The sequence below is a fragment of the Podarcis filfolensis genome, assembly GCF_964270895.1.
Source record: "Podarcis filfolensis genome assembly, chromosome: 2".
NCBI lineage: Eukaryota > Metazoa > Chordata > Lepidosauria > Squamata > Lacertidae > Podarcis > Podarcis filfolensis.
Window position 1 is genome coordinate 59,614,037 of NC_139605.1, and position 24,763 is coordinate 59,638,799.

The 24,763-nt window shown below is 43.6% G+C and overlaps 2 protein-coding genes and 1 long non-coding RNA gene across 8 annotated transcripts in view; 1 reads left to right on the forward strand and 2 right to left on the reverse strand.

Moving 5' to 3' along the window:
- Positions 1-6,906, forward strand: part of FAXDC2 (fatty acid hydroxylase domain containing 2) — a 29,216-nt gene extending 22,310 nt beyond the window's left edge. For all 3 annotated transcript variants that reach the window (XM_083603902.1, XM_083603903.1, XM_083603904.1), the window contains 4 exons: positions 477-682; positions 1,418-1,523; positions 4,106-4,272; positions 5,366-6,906. In XM_083603902.1, coding sequence (XP_083460028.1) covers positions 477-682; positions 1,418-1,523; positions 4,106-4,272; positions 5,366-5,522 — 636 coding nt within the window. In that variant the 3' untranslated portion in view covers positions 5,523-6,906. The remainder of the gene's footprint in view (positions 1-476; positions 683-1,417; positions 1,524-4,105; positions 4,273-5,365) is intronic.
- Positions 6,306-24,763, reverse strand: part of LOC310758033 — a 333,274-nt gene continuing 314,816 nt past the window's right edge. Inside the window, exon 2 of the long non-coding RNA XR_014545626.1 lies at positions 6,306-6,629. This is a non-coding gene — a long non-coding RNA (uncharacterized lncRNA). The remainder of the gene's footprint in view (positions 6,630-24,763) is intronic.
- LARP1 (La ribonucleoprotein 1, translational regulator) overlaps positions 6,306-24,763 on the reverse strand; it is a 72,304-nt gene continuing 53,846 nt past the window's right edge. For all 4 annotated transcript variants that reach the window (XM_083603816.1, XM_083603814.1, XM_083603817.1 and 1 more), the window contains exons 12-19: positions 19,186-19,309; positions 18,187-18,392; positions 17,943-18,049; positions 17,500-17,651; positions 16,198-16,342; positions 15,845-15,954; positions 15,167-15,294; positions 6,306-13,556 (exon numbers count right to left, since the gene is read on the reverse strand). In XM_083603816.1, the coding sequence (XP_083459942.1) occupies positions 13,311-13,556; positions 15,167-15,294; positions 15,845-15,954; positions 16,198-16,342; positions 17,500-17,651; positions 17,943-18,049; positions 18,187-18,392; positions 19,186-19,309 (1,218 nt within the window). In that variant the 3' untranslated portion in view covers positions 6,306-13,310. The remainder of the gene's footprint in view (positions 13,557-15,166; positions 15,295-15,844; positions 15,955-16,197; positions 16,343-17,499; positions 17,652-17,942; positions 18,050-18,186; positions 18,393-19,185; positions 19,310-24,763) is intronic.

Genomic DNA, 24,763 nt, shown 5'->3' on the forward strand with positions numbered 1-24,763 from the left:
CAGAGAGCCTGCTTGCTTTAAAGGAGCCAACCAGACAGGAGCCACTTACACTCATGTAAGCGGCTCCTCTCCTTTCCTCTCCCGCTTTGCTCCTTTAAAGCAAGCAGGCTCTCTGTCCCTCTCTCCTCCCCACTCAGTGGCTCTTCTCCTGATTTGCTGTTTCAAAGCGAGCCACGGGGAGGGAAGGAAGGGGAACCATGGATCCTCTGCTCACGACTGCAGCAGATCCCCCCGCCATCCGTAGGCATTCGCTCCGTAACACACACAGACATTTCCCCTTACTTTCTAGGAGGAAAAAAGTGAGTGTTATGGTGCGAAAAATATGGTAAAGCCTTTTTATTTGGCAAGTAGAGAGGAAAAGCCGCTTCAAGCCTCTAACTGTAGCCAAGAGTCTTCCAGGCTTGCAGAATGTTCCTCCCAGCATAGGCGGTGCTGTTCCACATTTTGACCCAGGTTCATTTTGCCTCTCCCCCTAGGTGGACAGAAAAAAACTGCAGAATGCCATACGAACAGCCCTGTTCAATGATTTTTTCATCTCTCTGCCCATGATTATCCTCATGCTCCCTATCATGAAATGGAGGGGGGAGCCATGCAGTTTGCACTTGCCCACTTTCCATAGGTTTCTTCTCGAGCTGGCAATCTTTACGCTATTGGAGGAAATTCTCTTCTATTACTCTCACCGGTAAGGCGCACATTACATTGAGGTAACATGCTGGGCTCCCCTCCTGGGAGAGCCAGTGTGGTGAACCGGGTTCGATTCCCTGCTCCTCCACATGCAGCTGCTGGGTTACCTTGGGCCAGTCACACTTCTCTGAAGTCTCTCAGCCTCACTCACCTCGCAGAGTGTTTGTTGTGGGGGAGGAAGGGAAAGGAGAATGTTAGCCGCTTTGAGATTCCTTAGGGTAGTGATAAAGCGGAATATCAAATCCAAACTCCTCCTCCTCCTCTTCTTCTAATGTGCAGTATTCTACAGGCTAGATTTAGACTGGCATTTTAAGGCTCCGGTTTCCACGCCTTCAAAAAAGTTATTTTCTAGTTAAACATAGCTAACAGGATGCGATAGATTAGATAGTGGTGGTGGTTGTTTTACTGAAGTGTAGTTGCCACAATTGCACATGTAGTGTGAAGTAATCATGCTGTTATCCCCATCTCCTTGTATTTACTCGAATCTAATGCTCACCTTTTTTGGCCAAATTACATTGCGAAAATTAAGGTGCGCATTAGATTCGATGGCACATTTACATTCGCCAGCAAATACCTTTTTTGGCTTTAAGGTTCTGAAAATTGAGGTGCGCATTAGATTCAATTGTGCATTGGACTCGAGTAAATACGGTAGCTACCTTGCATGGTGCCTCAACACCAGCTGTTCTGCCCACAGATAAAATATGGCACATTGTCTCTGTTTCTTCACCTGCAGGCTTCTTCATCACCCTCTCCTATACAAACACATTCATAAAAAGCACCATGAATGGACCGCTCCTATCGGTGTAACTTCTATCTATGCTCATCCAGTTGAGCATGTGGTAAGTGGCACAACTGGCTGCTGAAGGAAGTCTAATGAACCATTGCAACCCCTGAGCTGCATGGCTTAATAAATTTTCGGATTAGGTAATATTGGCAAAACAACATCTTATTTAAGCAGCTTACTTATATTGGCAATTCTGGGAAAACTGGTTGCCCTTGATAAAATATTATTGAAAAAATAATTACCTCCTGCGAAAGAAAATTCAAGTAGGTTTTGAAATATTTTTAGTAGAAATACTGCAATTCTGTGTTAACTGAAAATTTCCTTGCATAATGAAGTAAAAAAAATTGAGTTTTGTTGATTATTGATAGTAAAGGACCTCTTGACGGTTAAGTCCAGTCAATGGCAACTATGGGGTGCAGTGCTTATCTCCATTTTCAGGCCGAGGGAGCTGGTGTTTGTCAGCAGACAGCTTTTCTGGGTCATGTAGCCAGCATGACTAAAATGCTTCTGGTGCCCAGAACACCATGATGAGTGCCAGGGTGCATGGAAACGCTGTTTACCTTCCCGCTGCAGTGGTACCTATTTATCTACTCGTGCTGGTATGCTTTTGAATTCCTGGGTTGGCAGGAGCTGGGACAAAGCAACAGGAGCTCACCCCATTGCATGGATTCAAACTGCTGACCTTACTATCAGCACCCCCCGAAAGGCTCAGTGGTTTAGACAATTGCTAAGTGCTCATATAAAAAAAATAAAATGTTCCAATATACCTCTGCATAGGCATAAAATCTGTATAGACTGCACAGAGACCACAGAAAAGAATGTTCTTAGCTGTGAATCTTCTTCTCAGAGGCATTTCCGTCTGCTTCAGGACGGTTCCTATGAGGTGCCAGTCAGACATTCCCATTCACTGACCACAGTGGAATGAGAGAGACGCAGGAGGATGACTCTCAAAACCACCTCTGCTTTATAACCAAAATGGTACGGTCTAGGTGTAGGACTCTACTTTAAGGCAAGGTGGAACTAAAGGTAAAGGTAAAGGACCTCTGACAGTTAAGTTCAGTCATGAATGACTCTGGGGTTGCAGTGCTCATCTCGCTTTACTGGCTGAGGGAGCCGGTGTTTGTCCGCAGACAGTTTTTCCAGGTCATGTGGCCAGCATGACTAAGCTGCTTCTGGTGCAACAGAACACTGAAACCAGAGGAGCGCATGGGAACACCGTTTAGCTTCCTGCTGGAGTAGTACCTATTTATCTACTTGCATTTTGATGTGCTTTCGAACTGCTAGGTTGGCAGGAGCTGGAACAGAGCAACGGGAGCTCACCCCGTCACTGGGATTCAAGCCGCCGACCTTCTGATCGGCAAGCCCAAGGCTCAGTGGTTTAGACCACAGTGCCACCCGCGTCCCTAGGGTGGAACTACTGTCCCTTAAAATATACAAACAAGTTTAAGTACTGCATTTCCCATTCTTTTCTTAGGAGACCTTAGTTGTCTGTTTGGGGATATTAAAAAGTAGTTTTATTGCAGGTGGGCAACATGACTCCTTTAGCCAGCAGGGATAGCAGTACTAATTATTGAAAACCCTCTGCAGTGCACTTCTGCCAGGGAGCTAGAAGCTGCCTCGAGTATCTCAGGAAAACTGGGAGGAACTGAATGACTCAGCTGGATGACCTAATGGGTGAAAGACCAGAAGGTAGCTGACTACAGATGGCCTTTGGGGGAACAGAAGAGAGATAGTGGAAAGGGGTGGGGAGAGCTGAAGTGTGAACATTCTTAAGGACCTCTCTAAGCCACTGCTTCTGGCTGGCCATATCCACAGGGAAGGGGCTAAGTGAACTGGTCTGCCCATTTGAGTTGGAACAGCTTTCCTTACTGAGTAAGGTGACTATTTCTAAAGCGACTCATCTCACCCTAGTAGAATTACGCAGCAACTTAGGTGATCCTGTAAGAACCTGTCTCTTTTGACTGTTTAAAAAAAATCGGAGGGGTTACAGGAATCATAGAATTAAAGAGTTGGAAGGGACTCTGAGGATCATTTAATCCCACACCCTGCATTGCAGGAATAAGCAGCTGCCCCATCTGGCGATCGAACCTGCAACCTTGGTGCTATCAGCACCATGCTCTAACCAACTGAGCTATCCAGAATGATTTCCTTTTCCTCTGCTGCCTCAAAAGGGATCTCTCACAACAGGCTGAGAAGAGAATAGATGACGTATGTCAGACAAAAATAAGTAATATGAGCCAATCATGGTTCTGGGAATAAGATGGTGTAAAATAAGGCATACAAAAGGTAGCCCTACTAGTCTCCTGTTCCCGCTTATGGACTTCAATTGCTACTCACCCACCCTGGCATATCAACGAAGTATGAGGGAGACCAGGCCTACGGTTCTTCCTTCCATTAATTTGACACGGCTTCCTCTTTCACGTCAAAGGAGATTTGCAACCAATATGCAGCGTCAGATGTTAAAACGCCCAGCAGATCTCTTTGAATAAACCCTTTTATCTGCACATAGAATATATATGACACTCAAAGCACCAGCTTTTCAACAGTGGAGCATCAGTCTTTGAAGCTCACCACCCTCTGTTTAGGAATATTTTCTGTGTACATGTTCACCATTATGAATCTGCACTTATATTCCAGGTTTCCAACATGCTGCCTGTGATGACGGGCCCAATCCTCATGAAATCTCATGTTACATTCATCATGGTTTGGCACTCCCTTGCCTTTCTGGCCACCACCATTTCTCACTGTGGCTACCATTTACCTTTCCTGCCCTCACCAGAGTTCCATGACTATCATCACCTCAAGTAATTAGATTTTGTTCTTACAGGCCACATTTCCCTCACTCAGAACGGGGACCGGGGGGGGGGGGCGGTTGATGCATACAGCTGCTGGAACGGACTTCACTTAATTTTGTCAGCATTCTTAGGACCATGGTCTAAGCCTTGGCTGAAGTTCAACACACAAGAAGATTCTAACTTTTCGCCACAGCATCTCTGTAATATCTATTCTAATGCTTTCCATATCCCCCTCCCCCCCAAACCCACTATTATCCTAGCATATGAAAGTACTCAAAATCTTCAGGCATATCTTGTTTTCTGGGGTGGGGGTGGGGGAAATACTCTTCTGCGCTCTGTGCTCAGCTACTTATTGTGGCTTTATGTAACTGGTCTCACGCTGCCAGAAATGAATTTGGTCTAGGCAAACTATATTGCTATCCATGGGATGAAATATTCCCCAACAGGCACTCTTATAAATATTACCTCTAAGGCAATCTGTGGCCCTCCAGATCACTGCCAATTCCCATCAGCACCAGCCAGCATGGCCAATGATCAGGGGTGGTAGAAATTGAGCTTCAACAATATCTAGAGGTCCACTGATTTCCTACTCTGGCTCTGTGAGTCACATTACAGTTAAGTGTAGTGTTTCTACTTTCAATAACAGCAGTGTTTTACTCTTCCAATATGCTCTTTGCAACTAAAGCCATTGCCAGAGTTATTTGTGTTGGGGGTGGGGGAAGCAGCAATAAAGTTTCCCTCCCAATGCAAATAGCAGTTTTATGGGGTTGGGTTTTGTTTTTTGCAGGGTGGGGTGGGGTGTTTAAAAAAACTTTGGGCTTTTTAAATTAAAAAACCTTCCGTATACAACATTCACAAACCTGATAAGTCACTATTGCGCAAACATATCTATTTAAAACTAGAAAATTTAAACATGCAAGGCCCCCCACCTCATCCTGCTTTCAGATGACAGAGAGCTTCAAAGCAACAATATGGTACAAAACAATATGGAGGATCAAAATTTAAATGATTAAGTCAGGGTTGAATGGAAGGGAAACGCCTACATTATTACAGTATGTTCACCATTAAAAGTATGTAATTATTTCCCTTTATTTTTCACCAGATTCAATCAGTGCTATGGTGTCTTGGGTGTGCTGGACCGCCTGCATGGAACAGATCTGTTGTTCAAGCAATCAAAGGCCTACGAGAGACACAAAGTTCTGTTGAGCTTCACCCCCCTCACTGAAAGCATTCCTGATTGTCCTAAGAAATCAGAATGACCCTTAAGTGCAGCTTATTTCCTTCGCCATCATCCAGATAATCACAAGAATCAGGAGATATCAGATTTTCTCGCAAGGCACTCTACAAGAGTATTGTGGCAGGTTTCATGTTTTCATTGGCAAGAGACAGCTTGACCTATAACACAGCCTCTGAAAAGGATCAGGGTAACACTCATGTTTGTAGAGCACCATGACAGAAGATGAATGAATGGTAGCATCTACAGCAGGGGTAGGCAACCCGCGGCTCCGGAGCCACATGTGGCTCTTTTACACCTTTGCCGCGGCTCCGGGGCGGATACTAGCGAGGGGAGGAGGCGCATTGTGTGCCCCGACACTCCCCACTGTGGCGGGCGCTGTACTGGCTGTGACGTCGCATGGGGGCGGTGCGTGCGTTAGTCGCGCACGGTCCCGACGTCACCTTCCCACCCGCTGTCAGATCGCGGCTCCAGAGATATATTTATTTTAAATGTCGCAATGGTTTTGCGGCTCCCAGTTGTTTTTTCCTTCGGAAACAGGTCCAAGTGGCTCTTTTTGTCTTAAAGGTTGCAGACCCCTGATCTACAGAAATGGTGGTGGTTGACCAAGGAAAGCAAACAGCTAAAAGTACTGTATAACAAAGGGTGCTGGAGGTGAGAGAATATACTTTCTGGCTTACAGAAAACAACCAACTCTCATAGAATTCCAAGTTAGAATTTCAGCCCAACTCAACAAAGGACCAAGAGCAGGGACATTCGAGAGCATTTACCGTATTTTCCTGTGTATAAGAGGATGTTTTTTGCTAAAAAAAAAAGGCAAAAATTGGGTGTCATCTTATACATGGATAGTGAATGCAGATGGGGACGTGTGATTAATGGAAGCAGCAAGCAGAAGATTGGCAGTGGCGATTGGGCAGGTGATTGGTGGCTGCAAGGCCTGCTGGCGATTGGCTGTGGCAACTGGGCAGGCAATTGGCGGCTGTGGCAAGTGGGTGGGTGGGCTGTTAGTTGCGGCAAGTGGGCAGACAATTGGCTGCAGCAAGCTGCGTGATCAGCAGTGGCTGTGGCAAGTGATCGGCAGTAGCGGGCAAGCGGGTGAGCAATTGACCCCCCTCCCCACACCCCAAAAAAGCTAAACAACTTAATTTCGGTTTTAAAAAATGGAGCTCGTCTTATACATGGGGATGTCTTATACACGGAAAAATACGGTATTCCTAATCTCAGAAGAAAGCAGGGGACTGAAATCTGCCTTCTCCCAGAGTACCAAGCTGAATGAGTAGTCCTACTGAACAGTACAATGTAAGGCATCATGCTGTTGTATAGCAAGAAATTCTTGTGCTGCTTAACTGTAAAAAAGGCGGTGGGGGGTAAAGTTTTATCACTCTATATGATCTATTAAAGATTTCTATGTTTAATTGATTTTTTTTATTTCTATTTTTCCTTATGTTTGCAGCTGTTTCTATTTTAGCTGTAGGGCACATTGAATCCATCAGGGAAAAATGTGGATATAAATAAATATCATTGTAAGCCATGCCTCTCCAAGTAACAATTGAAGATTTTTAAAGAGATAGTGGAGTTAATTAACATAGCCAAAGAGAGCATTATGATGATCTTCTTTTATACTCACTAAAACTCATTAGAAAAATTAGCTGTTTGGTGACCCTGGAATGGAAAGCAAACACAACCATTCTCGTTTTACTTCCACATGGGCCTAGTCCTCAAGGAACAGCAGATGAGGCAATAAATATCACTGTGCCACTCTAGGCAGAAGACATACAAGAGGCTTGAGTCCTACAATAAAACATCCCTAAACTTAAGAGCTTAATTATTCATTCCTGGAGAATGCTACAGTACAATGATCTATTCCAAATATTTAGCTGTCGGTGTGCAGTAATTCTTATTTTTGTATGGAGGCCCATTTAGTCATTTGAGTCTATAATCAAAAGTGGCATACACACAGGTTGCTTCTTTGCCTCATTTTTCATTCTTTGAAGAACAGTTTAAATAACGTAGGCAACCAGGAATCTTGCTAGAGTACATAATACTGAAAGTGCAAAAGGACATTCATCTTGAAAAGTAACATTTTTAGCACACTTATCCTGCCATTACATCATGCATCTCCCAGTTCTCTGGTCCACATGTGGTTGCCATTAGTAGAAATAGCCTCAAGGTAGAAACAAGAGTGTGCAAATTGCATGGTCTTTTGAGGTTTTTATTTTTATACATTTTTGTATTAAAAAGGAAAAAGCATAATTACCACAAATTACAAAGGACTAAAGCACTACTAGAATAATGAGTCACATCAGCCTAGAAAGCAGATACTCTGAATAATATTACTGTTTATAATACAGGCTCTCATTCAAGTATTTTACAATTTGTTTCCTCTTCCTTCCCCTGTCCCCCCTCCCCCTCCCCCAATGTGATGATGATCCTAGCACATGGGTTAAGATTTACATACTATTAACAGATGGGATTGTGTATGGTGGGCCATATTAACAAGATCTTTTCCTCCCAGGTGATATACGGTAACAGTTGGTTTAAAAGTTCTCTCAATAATAAATACAGCTGAAAGTGATTACAAACACTTCTGGGGTTTTGTTTTAGCAGAAGGGGCAAGGTTGGAGCATGAATACATACAAGCCTGCTCAGGCAGAGCAAGCAAACCAAACAAACTGATGGTTCTTTTCCTACTGTGATGGCATTATCAGACATCTATACAAAACAATCATTGCATCTTTTTGCAGGTTCCTCATCTGAAGGGTTGTTTTTTGTTTTTTTTTAGCAGCTTAACACAACTTCACACTAAGGAAGCTCCAACCACCACCATTTAAAGCTCAGCGTTGACTTCTGAGTCACAGTTTCATAGGCTGGAAATCCCAACCACCACGGTAGTGCACCACTGCAGGGACAAAGCCAACGATGATAGGAGAATTCAGCCATTTCTGTTTTATAGCACATGGCAATGCTACAGCAGGAAGGCTCTGGTGGGCAAAAGCTTCTGCCAAGGACATTGAAATCCATTTTCCAAAGGATATCAGTGACCCAGACCACCCTGTTGTACCAAGATCTATATTCTGGGAAGGAGGACAAATAGATACAGGAACAATACCATTGAGGAAATAAACAAAAAAGAAGGGCAACAGAAGGCCAGACTTGGAAGAACAAAGTCTGTAAAACCAAAAAAGGATGGTTAAACCCATGCCCTTTCGATGCTTCCAACCATAGGGTGTCCTCATCACAGATACATCGGTCCTATGTTCAAGTGTCTTCAGAAAGTTAAAATGTAAACTAACAGAAATGTTATCCTTAGAATTTTTTTAATTTAAAAAACCACTTTGTCCAAACCCATGTTGCTGAGATGAAATTTCCCGCCACCCCCCCCATAAAACCACTCATATATGAAATTTGATTAAAAAAAATAACTGAGGCATTTAACAATGTAGCTACCCATCCCTTCTAAAAACCTAGCTGATTTTTAAAAAGTTATTGACAAATCCAAGTTTCAGAAGAGGATCCATATGGAGAGATAATAGAGCACAGCAGAGTTTGCTGCGTTAACAGATTTGATTGTTTTTGCTTAAAAGAAAAATGAGCAAGGCATGAAAGATGGCTCCCATCCCATTACTCTATTAAAAACAACAACACAAATGTTATGGCAGAGTACTGAGGTTACTGTGTCATGTGTTAACGGTACATTCAACTAACCAACTAGAAGCAAGATGGACAAGTACAGAACTGGAGCAACCCAACAGCTGCTAAAGTGGGAGAAGGAGCAGAAAGGGGCTAAGGACAGACTGAGCACCAACACCTAATAAAGGTCACTTACTTTCCCTGTATGTCCTCAACCAGATTTCAGACCCCCACCCTATTACCCTGCCCAGAGGTCAGCTACCCAGGATGACACTTCTTTAAAGATACTGCTTACCTATAAGACTGCTTGAGTTCCCACTGGGAAACACTTTCTGTTTTAACCTAAGTCTCATACATTGGGCAATAGCTGGTGGCTTCCTAAAAACAACATGACTAGAACTACCACTGCATATGTTTGAGGGACAGGATACCACTGTCCATTGACTTGGTCTGCTTTAAAAACCAAGACATAACATTGAAACAAAATCGTTACTATACTCTCTTCCCAAAGTGTAGGGAAACTTTGAACCAGGGTGGTGAAAACTGAGTGTACCAATACCCACACAGAAAGCTGGATACCATCTTTATAGGAATAATGCTATGACTTTCTGGCACTGAACAGCCAAGGCACTGGATGTGCATACTAACAGTAACGTGTCTACAAACACATGCGGCCATTGTCATGTCAAGATGATGCAGGAGACTGACCCATCAAGGTTCCAAAAGGCTACGCTCCCTTCAAGTAAGCAAGTACCTTCAGCTTGTCGCTTGAACGGTAGGTAAGAACTTTGTGGTCCAATTTCATGGTATATCCTGGGACATCCACAGAGGAATCAATATGTGATTCTTATCCCCTCTTTCCACAAACTAACCCTGCATCCTTAACTGATCTCCTATACCACACCAGAATGCTTTTCTACACCACCAACAGTTGTTTGCCTTCAGTTCTTCATCAGCAAAGACAAGCAGCTTAACACTGAAATGAAACAGACAAACCATTTTTAGAGCAAGACTTCAGCACTCATCGCCACTTGGATGAAAGTTCAAAGACCATTTCCTTTCAAAGATGAAACCTTTAAACAAAAATGCTCTGGTTAATCTCACTATGTCATCAAGCCTGAACACATACTCCTGTCTCACAAGCAGCAGTTCCCCAATACATGCTTTGCCTTATTCAAAACTGAATTGTGATCAAGTTACAAAAGTTAGGATTTCAGCCCATTACCAATTGAAATCCTGCCAAACAAGAAAAGCAGTTTCATTGCACCATGTTGTACTAGCGAAATTAGAAGACAGCAGTAGTTCGGACTGCCAATTCCATGTTAACATGGTTCTGCTACTGCAATGCACTCGGCGAAGCTCACAGTGGGTATTCTGCCACACCTGGTGAAATGCTCATGTCTTTTAATGGTACCACAATGAGAGGCTGAGGGTTTGATATAATACAGGATCACAACTTATGCAGCAAAAAACTAGAACCACAGGGCACAAGTTAACTGCATGGTCACCCAAGACTGCTCCATAACAAACTCCCATTAATAGCATGCTTGACACAGCTAAAATGAAATAACATTAGCTAGACACAACAGGCTCTCCTAAGGCAGTAAGGCCCATGTCCTCAATTATCTACATCTGCAGTACCAACATCCTAGAAGAGGAGTGACAGAAATCAACCAACCACCCTAGCATCATATCCCCTGCATTCCTAAAGTAAAAAAGTGTTGCTCCAACTGGCTGGGAATGAAAACATCCTTACCTGACACAGGCCTCATTGCCACACTCTTTGCAGCATGTTAAAAATCTGAGAAACAGGCCTAGAATGTAACCTCTAAAATGTGTGTTGATGACACACCTCTCTTCCTCTCCCCACCCCTAACAATGGTCTAGGATCCAAAGTAGCGTAAGGGTGCTCCTTCGCACCCTTTATGGCAATAAGTCTCCACACCCAGAAAAGGCTGTGGGATCCTCCAGAGCAGAGCATGTGAGTGGCTGCAGATAGGAAGGTATCAGCCTCCAGCATCATGGAAGTGCCTCCAGCATCATGCATTACTGGGAAAGAAGGGTGGAGACTGTTTGGAGCCAAGCCATTGTGTGTAGGACCACATAGAAATATTGCCACCACCATTCATCCCCACCACCATTCATCCCTCTTTAGAGTCACAGGGCAAGCTTGGGTGGCATAATGACCAAGCAATCACAGCTCTTCCATCTCCTACTAAAATCTCTGGCTTGCAGAACAGGGACAGTACATTAGGCAATATAACAAAATGTAGGAAACAATAAAGCATGTTGTCAGAAACAAGTTGTCTGTACACATATGCTTCCATCTTCTCTGAAGTTCACTTCTATAGCTCCAGTACCAGCTGCTTTTAAGATGTCAAGAGCCATGCAGTCACACACTGCCAATAGTCTCAGACTTAGTTCCAAGCAGTTAACCCAAGAGCAGTTAAGTCAATCATGGTGCTTTGTATAAAGTTCTATGACACAGGATGAGTGGACATGGTTCCAATACATGAAGTGATTTCATGATGCAAGACAGTCAAGGTGTTGGTAGCTAGAGAAGAGTCTAAACACAGCTGGGTCCTCCGTGGCTACATGGTCAACCCAGGGAAGGCAGGCAGGCAGGCAGGCTAGCATGCCAGTAATTCAAGAGTCTACAGAAAGGGAGGGCCTGCATAGGGAAGTTAACACTTAGCAAGCCACCTCTTTTTTGGAAACCACCACACACAAAAATCCCACCTTGTTTGCTTTAAAGCTCATTTCTCTGTACACACATTCTTCAACCATATATATTAAAGAGCAGGGATGTGTGCCAGTGGATCTTCTCTGTGCAATTACCTATTCCTGGCACATCTGCCTGCCTACCATGGGATAGGAAGAGTTCATGAGATCAACAGGCTAGTTCCTGGCCTGGCCTGCCCTGGTGGGAGAGGGAGGAAAATGGCAGTGCACCTGGAGGTCTGAGTGAGGCAATAGCATGTGTAGTTGCTGTAGCAGGAAGGGCACTAGAAAAGTTGACACATTTACATCAGCACCAACTACACAATAGCAGAAGTCTTAGATTTTAGTGCTCCAGTACCCCCTTCTCCAGAGATAAACTGTCTAGGTGGCTTGAGACAACATTCACCTAGAAATCAACAGTACTGTTCCAGTCGATGCAAATCACAGCTGGGTCAGAGGGGAGATCACCAGTCATTGCAGACAAGAGTCACTACTGGACAGGGAAACAGTAGGTATTATCACAGCCCGGATGAGTCCCAAGCAGATGCCATGTTCCAAATTTGCTCAGAGAAGTCAGGGATGCCTCCAATTTCCCAACTCCACAATAAGGCAACTTATTATTTTCAAGGAAGGAAGCAAAGACAGACTTTTTTTTTAACAAGTTTTTTGTGGGGTTTTTTGTTTTTGTTTTGTTTTGTTTTGTTTTGTTTTGTAAGAGAAAGCGGTTTTAGCGAAGTCTCATCATGAGAGTAGCATTCCTATGTGAGGGGAGACACTGTGCGAGTTTATGTTCTACCCATCACACAAAGGAACTGGGCGAGCCCAATGCGAGGTGGGCCCATGTTCAGTTAGGGTCCTTTGGTTGACTTCCAGTAGTCAAGTCTGTGATGGAAAAGGTGAGCAGCATGGAAGGGAAGCCGTAACAGAAGTGATACTTGTGATGGTAGTAAAGGGACTCCTTGTGCATTGTCATATCCTGAATGACAGGCGCCTGGTGGACTTGCAAAGCCGAAGGCAAATTCCAAATGGAACCACACTGTCCGGCCCACCGCCTCCAGCTTCTTTCAAGTGGGCTGCATAGTTGATCGGTGGGATGAGGAGGAGCTGGATCATGTCACCGCATGATGCAGAATTGTTTTGGTTTATCCAAACAAACTTCTATCAATAATTTAAAACTTGATATAGATATATATATATTTATATTTATAAAAATCTCCCCCTTCCCAACCCTACCCCAGAAAGGCGCTAAGACGTGAAAATGTGTGGATGTGGCTCCAATCAGTAACTTAATCACAGAGAAGAAAAGGATGCTTTCAGCTTGCTTCGTCTTGTTTTCCCAGCCAACAAGAGAAATTGTGTGCGTTGTAGTCCCCACCTCTGGTAAGCAGCCTGGTTTTGGATGCCCACATTCCAACTCCCTCAAGTGTCCCTGCCCCCTTTCCATTGGAAGTTCTGGTGTGTCTTATTTCCCTATTGTTTGCGTTTCTACAGTCGCTGTAGAAACTGCATGTGGCTGGCTCAGGTTTTTGGCATCCTCCTGCACAGGCTGGCTAGATGAGGTGGGGACTTGGTTGGATGAGACAGAGACTTGATGGGATGGGGTCTGGGTGACAGGTTTGCTGGAAGACTGAGATGGGTATCGCTTCCTTCCATCGACTCCCAATGCTGCTGGGTATCTCTTGTGGCCACCTTCTTCCCCTATAGGGGGCTGAAACAGAAAATAAATAATTATGTAGCACTTGGGCATCCCTCTCAAGTATGCTTCATTTAAAGTAAAGGTTCCCCAAATCCTGGTTGTTCACCAAAAACAAAATAGAAGATAGCTAACAAGCAGGAATTGAACTAAAGGTAACACACAATGCGGATAGCAGCTAAAGTAATGATGCAAAAGTACCATACAATTTGGGTTGGGGATAAGTACAGGAGATGAAAGATTCTCCCATACAGAGATAGAAAAGGGAGAGAAGGTAAGCAAGTGAGAATACCAGATACAATTAGCTCTAATTGTGTCAGCTGAATACAAGGCTTTGAAGAACACCTCTCTGAGTAACAAAACTGCCCTGTGTGTTCTTTTAGGAAGGCTTTTTTGAGATTCTAAAGCAATGTTTATATAAGGCAATGGACAATATGAAGATATTAGGGGTGAAATTTAAGGAGTGGACTGTGTGTGTGTGTGTGTGTGTGTGAGAGAGAGAGAGAGGGGGGGGGGTGGGTGAATGTGAGAGGTGACTGAAATGAATTGGACTGTGCCTTTCAACAGAGCTGTAATCAGTCCCCTTGCCAGTGGATGCTGCTGCTACTGTACTTCCAATTAATCTGACCAACTACTTCTAGCCACAGGCTACAGAATTAAGTCGGGTTCAGGTTTGCCCTTGGGAACTGCGCTTTGAGCTTATGCATTCTTTGCACTATGATTTTCTACCTCACTTACCAGTTTGCAGCAAAGAGATTTTGCTGTGGCGTCTGAATTGGACAAACTACAGTTATCATAAACCACAGTTTGCCTTCAAGCCAGAATCATTAACCCATTTTTATTTCTGGTTTGGACGTGGACTATGACCAAATCATAAGATGGTCACAATACTAAAACTGGGCAAATGGAGGGGGGTGGGAGAGCACATGGCTCCAGAGATGATTTCTTAATCAGTAAGACAGCAAAGAGATGGTTCAAGCAGTAATTTCTCCCCCTTCAGTGCAATACCACAGGGAGAGACTTAGGGTGCTGTTCAATGATGCACAATCACCTGAAGATCACAACAATGAATGCCAACTTTCATATAGGAATGAACCATCAGAGATATCAAGTTATATGGAAGTCTGTTACCTCAAACACAATATTTTAGTAGTGTCCACGCATTAAGGTTGGATGAGAATTTTGTTCCATTTTAAAGAGAACCGATCTCATTCACACCTCATAGATCAATATACTGATTAAAACACAAATATCCTTCAAATTTCACACTTATTTTATAATGAGTTGTAAAATGTGTGCATTTAAATATGCATTCTGTGCTAAAGGATAGGCACAATAACTATTTGATACATAAATAATTATAAATATAAAAATTGAGGGTTCAGAAAATGTTTATTAACTGACAAATTAACTTTTAAGCAGATTTAAATAGGTGGCTTTACTGAGATATTGCATTGTTTATAATATGTGATTATAAAAGTTGAGATTATAGTTTTTTGTACACCTGAATTTAAGGTAAACTTTTGTTTAAAAGATACATTCACCATGGACCCCTGCAGGTCTACAAGATGCATCCATTACAAGTGTCTAGTAGAAAACTACAAGAAACAGTTACTTCTACTTACATCCACTCGGAAGTCTTCAAGGCGTCGGAATTTGCTGAGGTATTCTTGCAATTTGCAATCAATGTCCAAGTTTTTGGCTTTGGAATATTTTAAGAAGGCCCAAAACTTTTCAAGCCCATAAAGCTGCCCTATTAAGACAAGGAGCAAAACAGACACAAGTCAGACCCTGTCATCAAAGAAGTTTCCAAAAACTCTCATTTAGCAACAGTGGAAGGGAAAAGGAGGAAAGCTGTAACTATCAAGTTTCGGTAAAAAGCTGGAATGAATAAAAAACGGCAATCTAGCCAAATGTCAGAATAGAACTCTTCTGCAACTACAAATTGCTGAACGTTAACAGTATCTAAAGAGTGCTAGAAGCAGTGGTGCTGAAGGGAAAGAAGAGGGTCAAGAAATGCGCCAGTCCTTTGCTGGAAGGGAGACTTCTCTAAAAGCAAGAAGGGTGATCATGTCCCCACAAGACAGGCTGCTGTAACATGTTCAAGATCCTTTAATAAAGATTTGGATACCATGCAATGTCCTCAGAACCCCCATTATATTAGGGGTCTGGAATCACAGAAGAATGTTTTTAGTCAAAAGACAGGCTGAACGATTCAAGGCATCATTCCTCACAGATCACTGCCACCGCAATGGCACAGAAGGAAGCCCCTGGAATACCAGCCAGTCAGACCCCCCACTTACCAGCTTCATAATCTTTTATAGTTTCTTCTTGGAAATCCTTAAATATGTCAAGTCGGAATTTCTTCTCCAGTCCATAGCTATAATATCTGAAAAGGCACTCCAGTCCATACCTGCAAGACCATGACATCCACCTCATCAACATTTGCCTCCAACCGTACCCTTTTCCTCCCCAAGAGCCTTCCACGCTGCATTTCTCTTCCTGATTAAGTCCCGATAAATTACACATCTCATGTTTCCTGCAGAAGACAAGGGCTCCCCCATATTCACCAATTTAAGCTAGCCCACATTTCTCCTTTCCATCCTTTAATATGCAAGCCACCTTATGGTGGTGCTCTGAAGACACAAGGACCTACCTGTACCCTTCCTTTGCATCTTCCAAGGCCAACTGCTTGAACTCTTCGTACATTTTCTTGTTGAAATGATCACGAAGGAAAAACGACCAGAATCTGAAGAGCGTATTCATCTCCTGGGACTGACCAATGCCCAGTCGCTTCCGCTCTGTTCAAGGAGAAAGAGGCAAACCTCATAAGAACCAGCTTATGGTACACCCAAATTAAAACACTGCATCCTGTCCTGAAAGTGGGGATCATAAAATCCCCTGGTTCTCCATGATTCCACCGTAGTATCCCCCCTTTCAAACAAAAAAACCACTGGTATTCTATTTATTCCTTAGCACAGGGAATGCCCGATCCTTTTCCATATTGGAGTCAAGTATATGTAGACATTCCTTGAGTCTACGTCATCATTCTGCAAGGAGCAAAGACTAGCTACCTTTGAAACTATCCTATGACTACTGGAAATAGAATGGCTTTAAAATTAAGGAGAAACTAGATTTGCAAGGCTTCAAACATCATATAATATAACCAACTCAGTCACATTCTTGTCACAGAACTGTGTAGAACACAGATGTCCTTCCTCCAGATTACTAGAGTCCATGTCTGCTGTAGATCATGCAGATGTGCTGCTCACAGATCACTAAACTTCTTCAGAAATGCTGAAAAGCAGCTAAATTCAGCACCGGACTGTGTGCTGCAAAACAGACCCAAGAATGCAAGTTTTGGATGCCATCTGATTATCTGCTCACATTCTGCTAGAGGAGCACCAGCTATTCCTGCTCTGGTGAGTCTATCATTCCCATTCGGGAAGTATACTATATCATAAACATACAGTTCTAGCATTTGCCTTACAGTCAACTCGCATCTTACGCATGGGTTACGTTCTGGGGGTAGTGGGCATAGTCAGAATAACCCCTTGAAATCGCTCCTGCATAAGCAATCTTACCTTCTGGAGCCAGCATGCCAAACAGGTCATCCTCCATGCCCCCAGCCCTTCCAGGCTGCAGGAGGCTCTCACAAGATCTTGGACAGCCACACAAGATCTCACGAGAGCCTCCCAGAGCAAGGCAGAGCGCTTAAAAGTTACTTTCACATTGGGAAACCCTGCACAAAAACCTTTCAAGCTCCCTGCCTTCTGTGCATTTAATTTGTGTGATTTCAATTGGCAGGCTTCCAGCTGCATAAAGCTGAAATTGCATGAGTTACGAGTTGACTGTACTAAGAAAAATGATTGCTGTCTTCAGCACCAGCTTGACTGCTATCAAGGACTGCATAAAAGCCAAGTATCTAGACAACTTCAAGTGTATCTATACAACTCACCATTAAGGCAGCGCCGGCGATACTTGTGGTAGACATGTTGTGTGAAGCCATTCTCCTTGAGGAGTTCATGGGAGGGGTGCTGGAACTTGGGCAACGATTGTGGAGTGCAGCCATAGCTGCCAATGGCTGGTGTGCCTTCTGAGGGGCTGGAACTGAGCAAGGAGAAAACACTTGAGTCAGAGAAGCACTCAGAAGCATTACTGAAGTATTCAGAAAGCTACAGAAATGACATAAGGTTCAACTATACTTCAAAAGGGGATTTTCTCTGACTGCAAGCATGTTTCTGAGAAAATGCTGAAAACTAAGTCAATATGGAGAAGAGGGGGTGAGCAAAACAGAGAACTTTTGCAAAAAAATAAATCTGTTTTCATCTGGATCTAATGCCCCCTGCCACCTGTTTTAAAACTTCACTGAGAATTATCAACTGCCTGTCTTTGTAGTACCTTATGGATGCAGTTCGAGGCCTATGCTCCCGGGAATCCATCACCCAACCAACATGACATTCCATTGGAGGATTTGAACTGTGCCGTGTCTTCCTCTTCCGGGGCGTCTGCAAGAAGCAAGGGCTCAGTTGACATAATGGAGACTGGTATTTCTTATGGTCTCCAAGTCAAGAAGAATCACAAATACATTGAGCATAATCACATGCATTTGGCACAGGCAAAGCTTTTGGTATGCAAGACTTACCTTGGCATCTATCAACCTGCCTTCCTTAACCACTGGGTAAAAACGGGGCGTCTGTGTTGGGTCTTTCAGTTGAGGTGTGCGAGGAGTCCTGGGAGTCCTGGCATTGCGATAGTTTGGGGATTCTGGCACAGTTGTTGGCAAAGATCGGGCAATGGTTGAAGGCTCTGGCACACCAAAGAGCTTATTTGCCAGAGCATCTGTAGGAACTAAAAAAACAACACCAAAATCTCTATAGCTTCTCCTGCATATATGTCCAACATCCATATAAACACACTTCTTTCTGACTCTTAATAACCTGCCACAAGGGAAAATAAATTATAGTCAGGGCTTTTTTTCCAGCCGGAATTCACTGGAACTCAGTTCTGGCACCTCTCAGGTGGGTGCCATTACCATTGTAAGAGAACAAGGGAGGAAGTTCATGGTGAGTTCTGCCACCTCTTTTTCTAGAAAAATAGCACTGATTATAGTATGTTTCCGGGGGGTGGGGAGTGCTTTAGAAATAAAAAATAAAAGCACCACCAAAACGATGGATAAGGACTGTAAAGATAAGAAACATACTAGAGTAACTTCCTATTTGTTTTTATTTTAACCAGCATGGTGATATGAACCACTGAAATATATACATATATACACACACGCACACATCCTGTACAATATATACATAGATACAACATTAAAACACAGTATCAACCAACACACACACACACGCAAATACAAACGGGTTTTTATATTTCATTCCCAATTAAATCTTTACAGTCCCAATTAAATCTTTACATTTATCTTCAATAAATGTTCCCTCAATTTTGGGGCTGCAACTGCAAATCTCACAACTCTGAAGTAATTCTAGTTGCTAGAGTTAACACGTCCAAAGTCTGGAATAACAGAGCAGATAAGAGAATATGGAAATGTAACTTAAATGGTTGGAAGTGTTATTGGGCGAGACCCTCCTAAAAGTGAAAAGATAACGCCAAGCATTCTGCAAAGGGTTTGGTCTCCTACCTTGTTGGAACCTTGGTGGTCCTGGAGGAACTTCCTGATTTGGATCAATGGGAGGCTCAGGAGTCAAAGTGTCAAACTGTTCTCGGCTGATCATGTTGACCTTCTTGAAGTTCTCTACTTCTTGCTGCATTTGGGGGAAGGAGGAATCACAGAGAAATGAAACACTTATATCTGGAGGTGGTAGGATACATAATAATAATAAATAAAATAAAATATAGCTTATTATTCTGTTTCGTGTTTTCCCCTCCCCACCCACCACCCCAGGAAACGGCAAATCACAGGCTACATGTGTTAAAGAACAATGCACCAGTTTCAAGTGTGACAAAATCTACAAGTCAGTCCACTAGATGGTTGCAGCATTTAAAAAAAATCTGGTGAAACAGCCACCCACATCACACAAAACTTCTTCTGAGGCAAAGCTTTCTTCATTGGAAGGCAAAACTTTCATTAACAATCCCAGTCATGGAGACAACCAGTTGGTCAGCTGAGACCCAACAATAAAAACGGGGTGCAGATTACAAATAATTATATGTGGAACTCAGACATACTAGAGGCCACTGTATATTGAGTTGACTGAAGAATATATAGAGAATATACAGACAACAACCGTGTTGTGCAGAGGTTGTATTTCGGCCCTGCGCACATCTGTGGAGCGCGTGCAAGTCTGCTCTGTTATGCGCCACCACTTTTTAAGACCACTTCCGAGTTGCAGCAACTTGTGTGGGCTTTGAATGAGCACAAGTCATTGCCTGTAGGAGGATTCATTACAACTCAAAAATACAGACCCCCATGTGCAGAGTTTGGTAAGCATAACCAAGCCAAAATAGGTATGGAGATGGTAGACACATTTTTATTTTCGTAAAAGGAGCGCACAGCCTAGCCCTCCCTCCGGCTGTTATTTCTACTACTCCTCTTTATTTCCAGCTCACTTCCAGTACCACACCCTACATTTAAAGTACACGGCTTAGCCTAAAGAATTCCGGGAACTATAGTTTACCCCTCCCCCACAGCTCCAATTCCCAGCACCCACAACAAACTGGTTCTCAGGATTCTGCATGGGAGAAACCATGTGTTTTAAAAGTCTGGTGCGTATACACACCCAGAGCCAGAACAGGGAAAGTGGGGCAAGAGCAACCAATTATGGGAAGTTGAGCCAGAGGAGGAGAGATGGTTCTGCATATTTCTCTCCCATGTTTTTCATTTACAAGGCCTTGCACCCACAGGCCAGTGAGGCCTGTAGTTACGGTAACTTGCAATTTCAAATTGCACATTAGGGACTTCCGGGTCAGCGCCATCGATTAATGGCGGATTCCCTCTGAGTCTCGGAGGGACTAGCTCCGTGGGATCGGGTCTTGCCGCTGCGGCGAAGCGGGGACCCTTTAAAAATCACAGGCGGGGGAAGCCTGTGAACGTGGGGACTCGGCGGGCACCATTTGCGCACCCCCGATCTGCAAAGGAACCCCTTTAAGGGCTCCGGAGCGGGACGGGAGCAGCGCGGTGCTGAGAGTCGACTGCTTCTTCCGCGGAGCGAAGCCGCACAGCCGTGATCGGAGAGCGCTGACTTTTTCCTGGGACAATTGGATTTCAAAGTAACTACTCGTGAGTAGGACTAAAAATTGGATTTAAAAGGACTAAAATAAGCTAATTTGAGACCGAAGCGGGAAGGTATAAACAGGAAGTCTGCCTTCCTTTCTTGTAAATAGATCAAAGCAAAGAGACTGTAAAGCGGAAGCCTGGAAAGACGTTTTAAAAAAGGCTCAAATCCTAACATCAAGAAAGTGGTCTCCCCTCCAAATTGCAGGAGTGGAGGGGGGGGGAAGTTTGTGCCTTAATTACCTGCAAAATAAGAGGAAAGGGAAGCTAAAATCCACTGCCTTAAACCTGGGAACGGACTGCCCCTAGATAAGGAAAGCCACTCAGTGGAAAGCCTATCAGTAAGCAGAGGACTTTTGATAGCTAGCTCTGCAAAAGAGATACAGTGTTTCTGGACTTCTCCTGGTTTTAAAGTAACTTTTTAAGTGGATTGAAACTGTTATTTTCTTTTTAAGTGAATTGGGGGACTTATTAGGACTATATTTGTACTTTAAAAGTTGCAAGTTCTGGCTATTGTGTCCCCCTAGAGGAGGTTGACATTGTTACAATAACAACTGGGTTGGAAAATTCCTTTTCAAAACAACCTTTCAAACCGTGGGACTGACCTTGGATTCTCATGAGAGTGTTATGGCAGATGCAAAAGCAAAATTAGAGCCGGTGCAAGAAAAAGACTACTAGGTCTGGCAGGCAATACCGAACAGACACTGCACAACAGCGAAGGGCCTCAACATCTGGTGCATCTGGAACACCAGGGGTTGCTCCCCCACAGGTTAAACCAAAAGTTATGTCATCTGAAGATGTTTTAGCACATGCACTTGGAAAAATTAATGAATCTTTGGAAAATTTAGCCAAGCAAGTAGCTGAGACAAATAAACAAGTATCGGAAGCATCAGTCAAAATTGATCTGAATACAACAAGCATTAATAATTTGGGACAGAAGGTTACTACCAATACACAATCTATTGAAAAATTATTGCAGGAATCTGCTTCAACCAGAAAGATTGCTGAAGAAGCAAAAGACATACCGTATTTTTCGCACCATAGGACGCACCGGACAATAGGACGCACCTTGTTTTAGAGGGGGGAGAACAAGGGAAAAAAATTCTTCCGCTCTCTGCCCAGCGCCCCTTCAGCGAAGCGGCAGGAGGCAGCTGCGCAGAGAGGGGGAGAATTTTCCCCCTCTTGTTTTCCTGCTCTAAAACAAGGTGCCGTTTAAGGTGCGTTCAGGCGGCTACCTTGGAAGCCTGGAGAGCGAGAGGGGTCGGTGCACACCGACCCCTCTCGCTCTCCAGGCTTCAGGTTCCTTTCGACCTGCTCTTTGGGGCTGGCGGGGGGAAGCCCACCACCAGCCCCAAAGAGCAGGTCAGGGAGCAGTGGAAAGGCGCAGCGGAGAGGCTGCAGCCATAGTCACGCGTCACCTCTCCAGCTGGGAGAGGGTCGCGGGGGGCTGCTTTAGCCCCGCGCGCGCTCCCCCGGCTGGAGAGGCGACGCGCGGCTATGGAGGCTCCTGCCATAGCCGCGCGTCACCTCTCCAGCCGGGAGAGGGTCGCGGGGGGCTGCTTTAACCCCGCGCGCGCTCTCCCGGCTGGAGAGGCGACACGCGGCTATGGAGGCTCCTGCCATAGCCGCGCGTCACCTCTCCAGCCGGGAGAGGGTCGCGGGGGGCTGCTTTAGCCCCGCGCGCGCTCTCCCGGCTGGAGAGGCGACGCGCGGCTATGGAGGCTCCTGCCATAGCCGCGCGTCACCTCTCCAGCCGGGAGAGGGTCGCGGGGCTATGGCGTCTTCGCTCCATAGGACGCACACACACTTCCCCTTCATTTTTGAAGGGGAAAAAGTGTGTCCTATAGAGCGAAAAATACGGTAGCAACTGCTACTCAAGGGAAGATACCACCAGTATATAAGCAATTGGAGGACCACGGTTTGACATTGTCTATAATTGAACTGAAAGATAAACAAAAGAATTTAAGAATTCGGGCGGTACCAGAACGTGAGAAAGACAATTTGGCTGACTTTCTTACACAGGAATTTACAGATTTTTGGCAATAGGACTTGGGCAAGGAAGAATTTAAGATAGTGAGTGCATTTAGACTTGGAAGAGGACAAAGGAGGAACAAGGTGAGAGACTGTTTGATTACTTTCCGATCAAAGGAGGAGACAAAATTTTGAATTTGCACTATCAAAGGACTTTGGAGATTGATGAATCAAGAGTGGAGATATTCAAGGATATCCCAAAACATCTTTTGGATTTAAGGCTTAACTACAGTGACCTAGTTGCCCTGCTGAGAAGTAACAGAGTTCTTTTTAGGTGGGAATTTCCTCAAGGACTATCCTTTAAATATAAAGGAAGAAAGATAAAAATAAGATCAGTCAACGACAAAGAAAGGTTTTTGAAAGACCACGAAGAAGATTTACAGAAAGAAGCGGAAGTCGGAGAAGAGCCAAGAGCATTGGAAAAAGGAATACTAGACATAGCAAACTTATCCTTTGGATTACACGGCCCAGAGAAAGAGACACCACCGACAGAACAAGAACAGACACTCGGAGCAGTTGGAGGTAAAGTGAAGTAACCCCACCATGGCTCTGCAACTTTTAAGTTGGAATTGTAATGGTCTTAACTCCCCTCAGAAGAGAAAAAGTGTTTTTCACCTATTAAAAAAGGAACAATTGGACTTGATTTGCCTACAAGAAACCCATGTAACAAGGCTACACAGGAAAATACTCATTAACAAGAGATTGGGACAGGAGTTTATTTCATCGGATAAAGTTAAAAAAAGAGGAGTTGTGATATATGCAAAGGAGAGACTATTACCGAAATTAATTTTTAAAGATGAACAAGGAAGATTTTTGGCAATTGAAATTCAAGTTCAAGGAGAGAAATTTTTGATCGTAGGAATTTATGCACCGAATGAGGGGAAATCTGAATTCTTTAAAAAGTTGCATGAGATTTTATTGGACTATTTGGATTATAACACGCTTTTGATGGGGGACATGAATGGCGTAGTATCTACAAACATGGACAAGGCACAAAGGCAGGTAGTCACCAAGGATGGGAGACTACCTAAAACCTTTTTTGAGATGAGAAACAATATGGATTTAGTGGACATTTGGAGAACGAAGAATCCCTTGGGAAGAGAGGGAACCTTCTTTTCTGAAGCCAAGATGACATGGACTAGAATTGACCAAATATGGGTAACTAGAGGAATGGCACCAAAGATAAGGAAAGTGGAAATCTGCCCAAAAACTTGCTCCGACCATAACGCTTTAAGGATGGAGATGAAGCAAATATCATCCGGCTCCTTCAGATGGAGGATGAATGACACCTTATTTGGAGATGAAGAAGTCTATAAAAAGGCCCCAAAAACTTTGAGAGACTATTTTGAAATAAACATGAACACCAATGTAGAAAAAAGAGTAATCTGGGACGCAAGCAAAGCTGTTATGAGAGGGTTTCTGATACAACAGAATGCAATAAAGAAGAGAAGTCAAAATGAGAAGAAAGACAAAATTTTGGAGAAAATAAAAGAAAGTAAGAAGAAATTGAGGGCAAAACCAAAGTCGCAGGAGATTTTGAGAGAAATAAAATTATACCAAGTACAATATATGGAAATGATGAATCAGGAAATAGAATGGAAAATCAAACAAATGAGACAAAAGACATTTGAATCAGCCAACAAATGTGGGAAACTGCTGGCTTGGCAAATGAAAAAAAGACAAAAATTAAATACTATTACAAATTTAGAAGTGGAAGGAAAGAACATACATAACCCAATTGAGATTAGAAACTGTTTCCAGAAGTACTTTAAACAATTATATTCACAAGGGCCTCAGAAAGAAATGGATATAGACCGATTTTTGAAAATAAATGGATTTACAGAAAATTTCTCAAGAAAGTAAATTAATGTTGAACTATAAAATATCTGAACAGGAAGTAGAAGGTGCCATTCAAAATATGCAATTGGGCAAATCTCCAGGACCAGATGGGCTG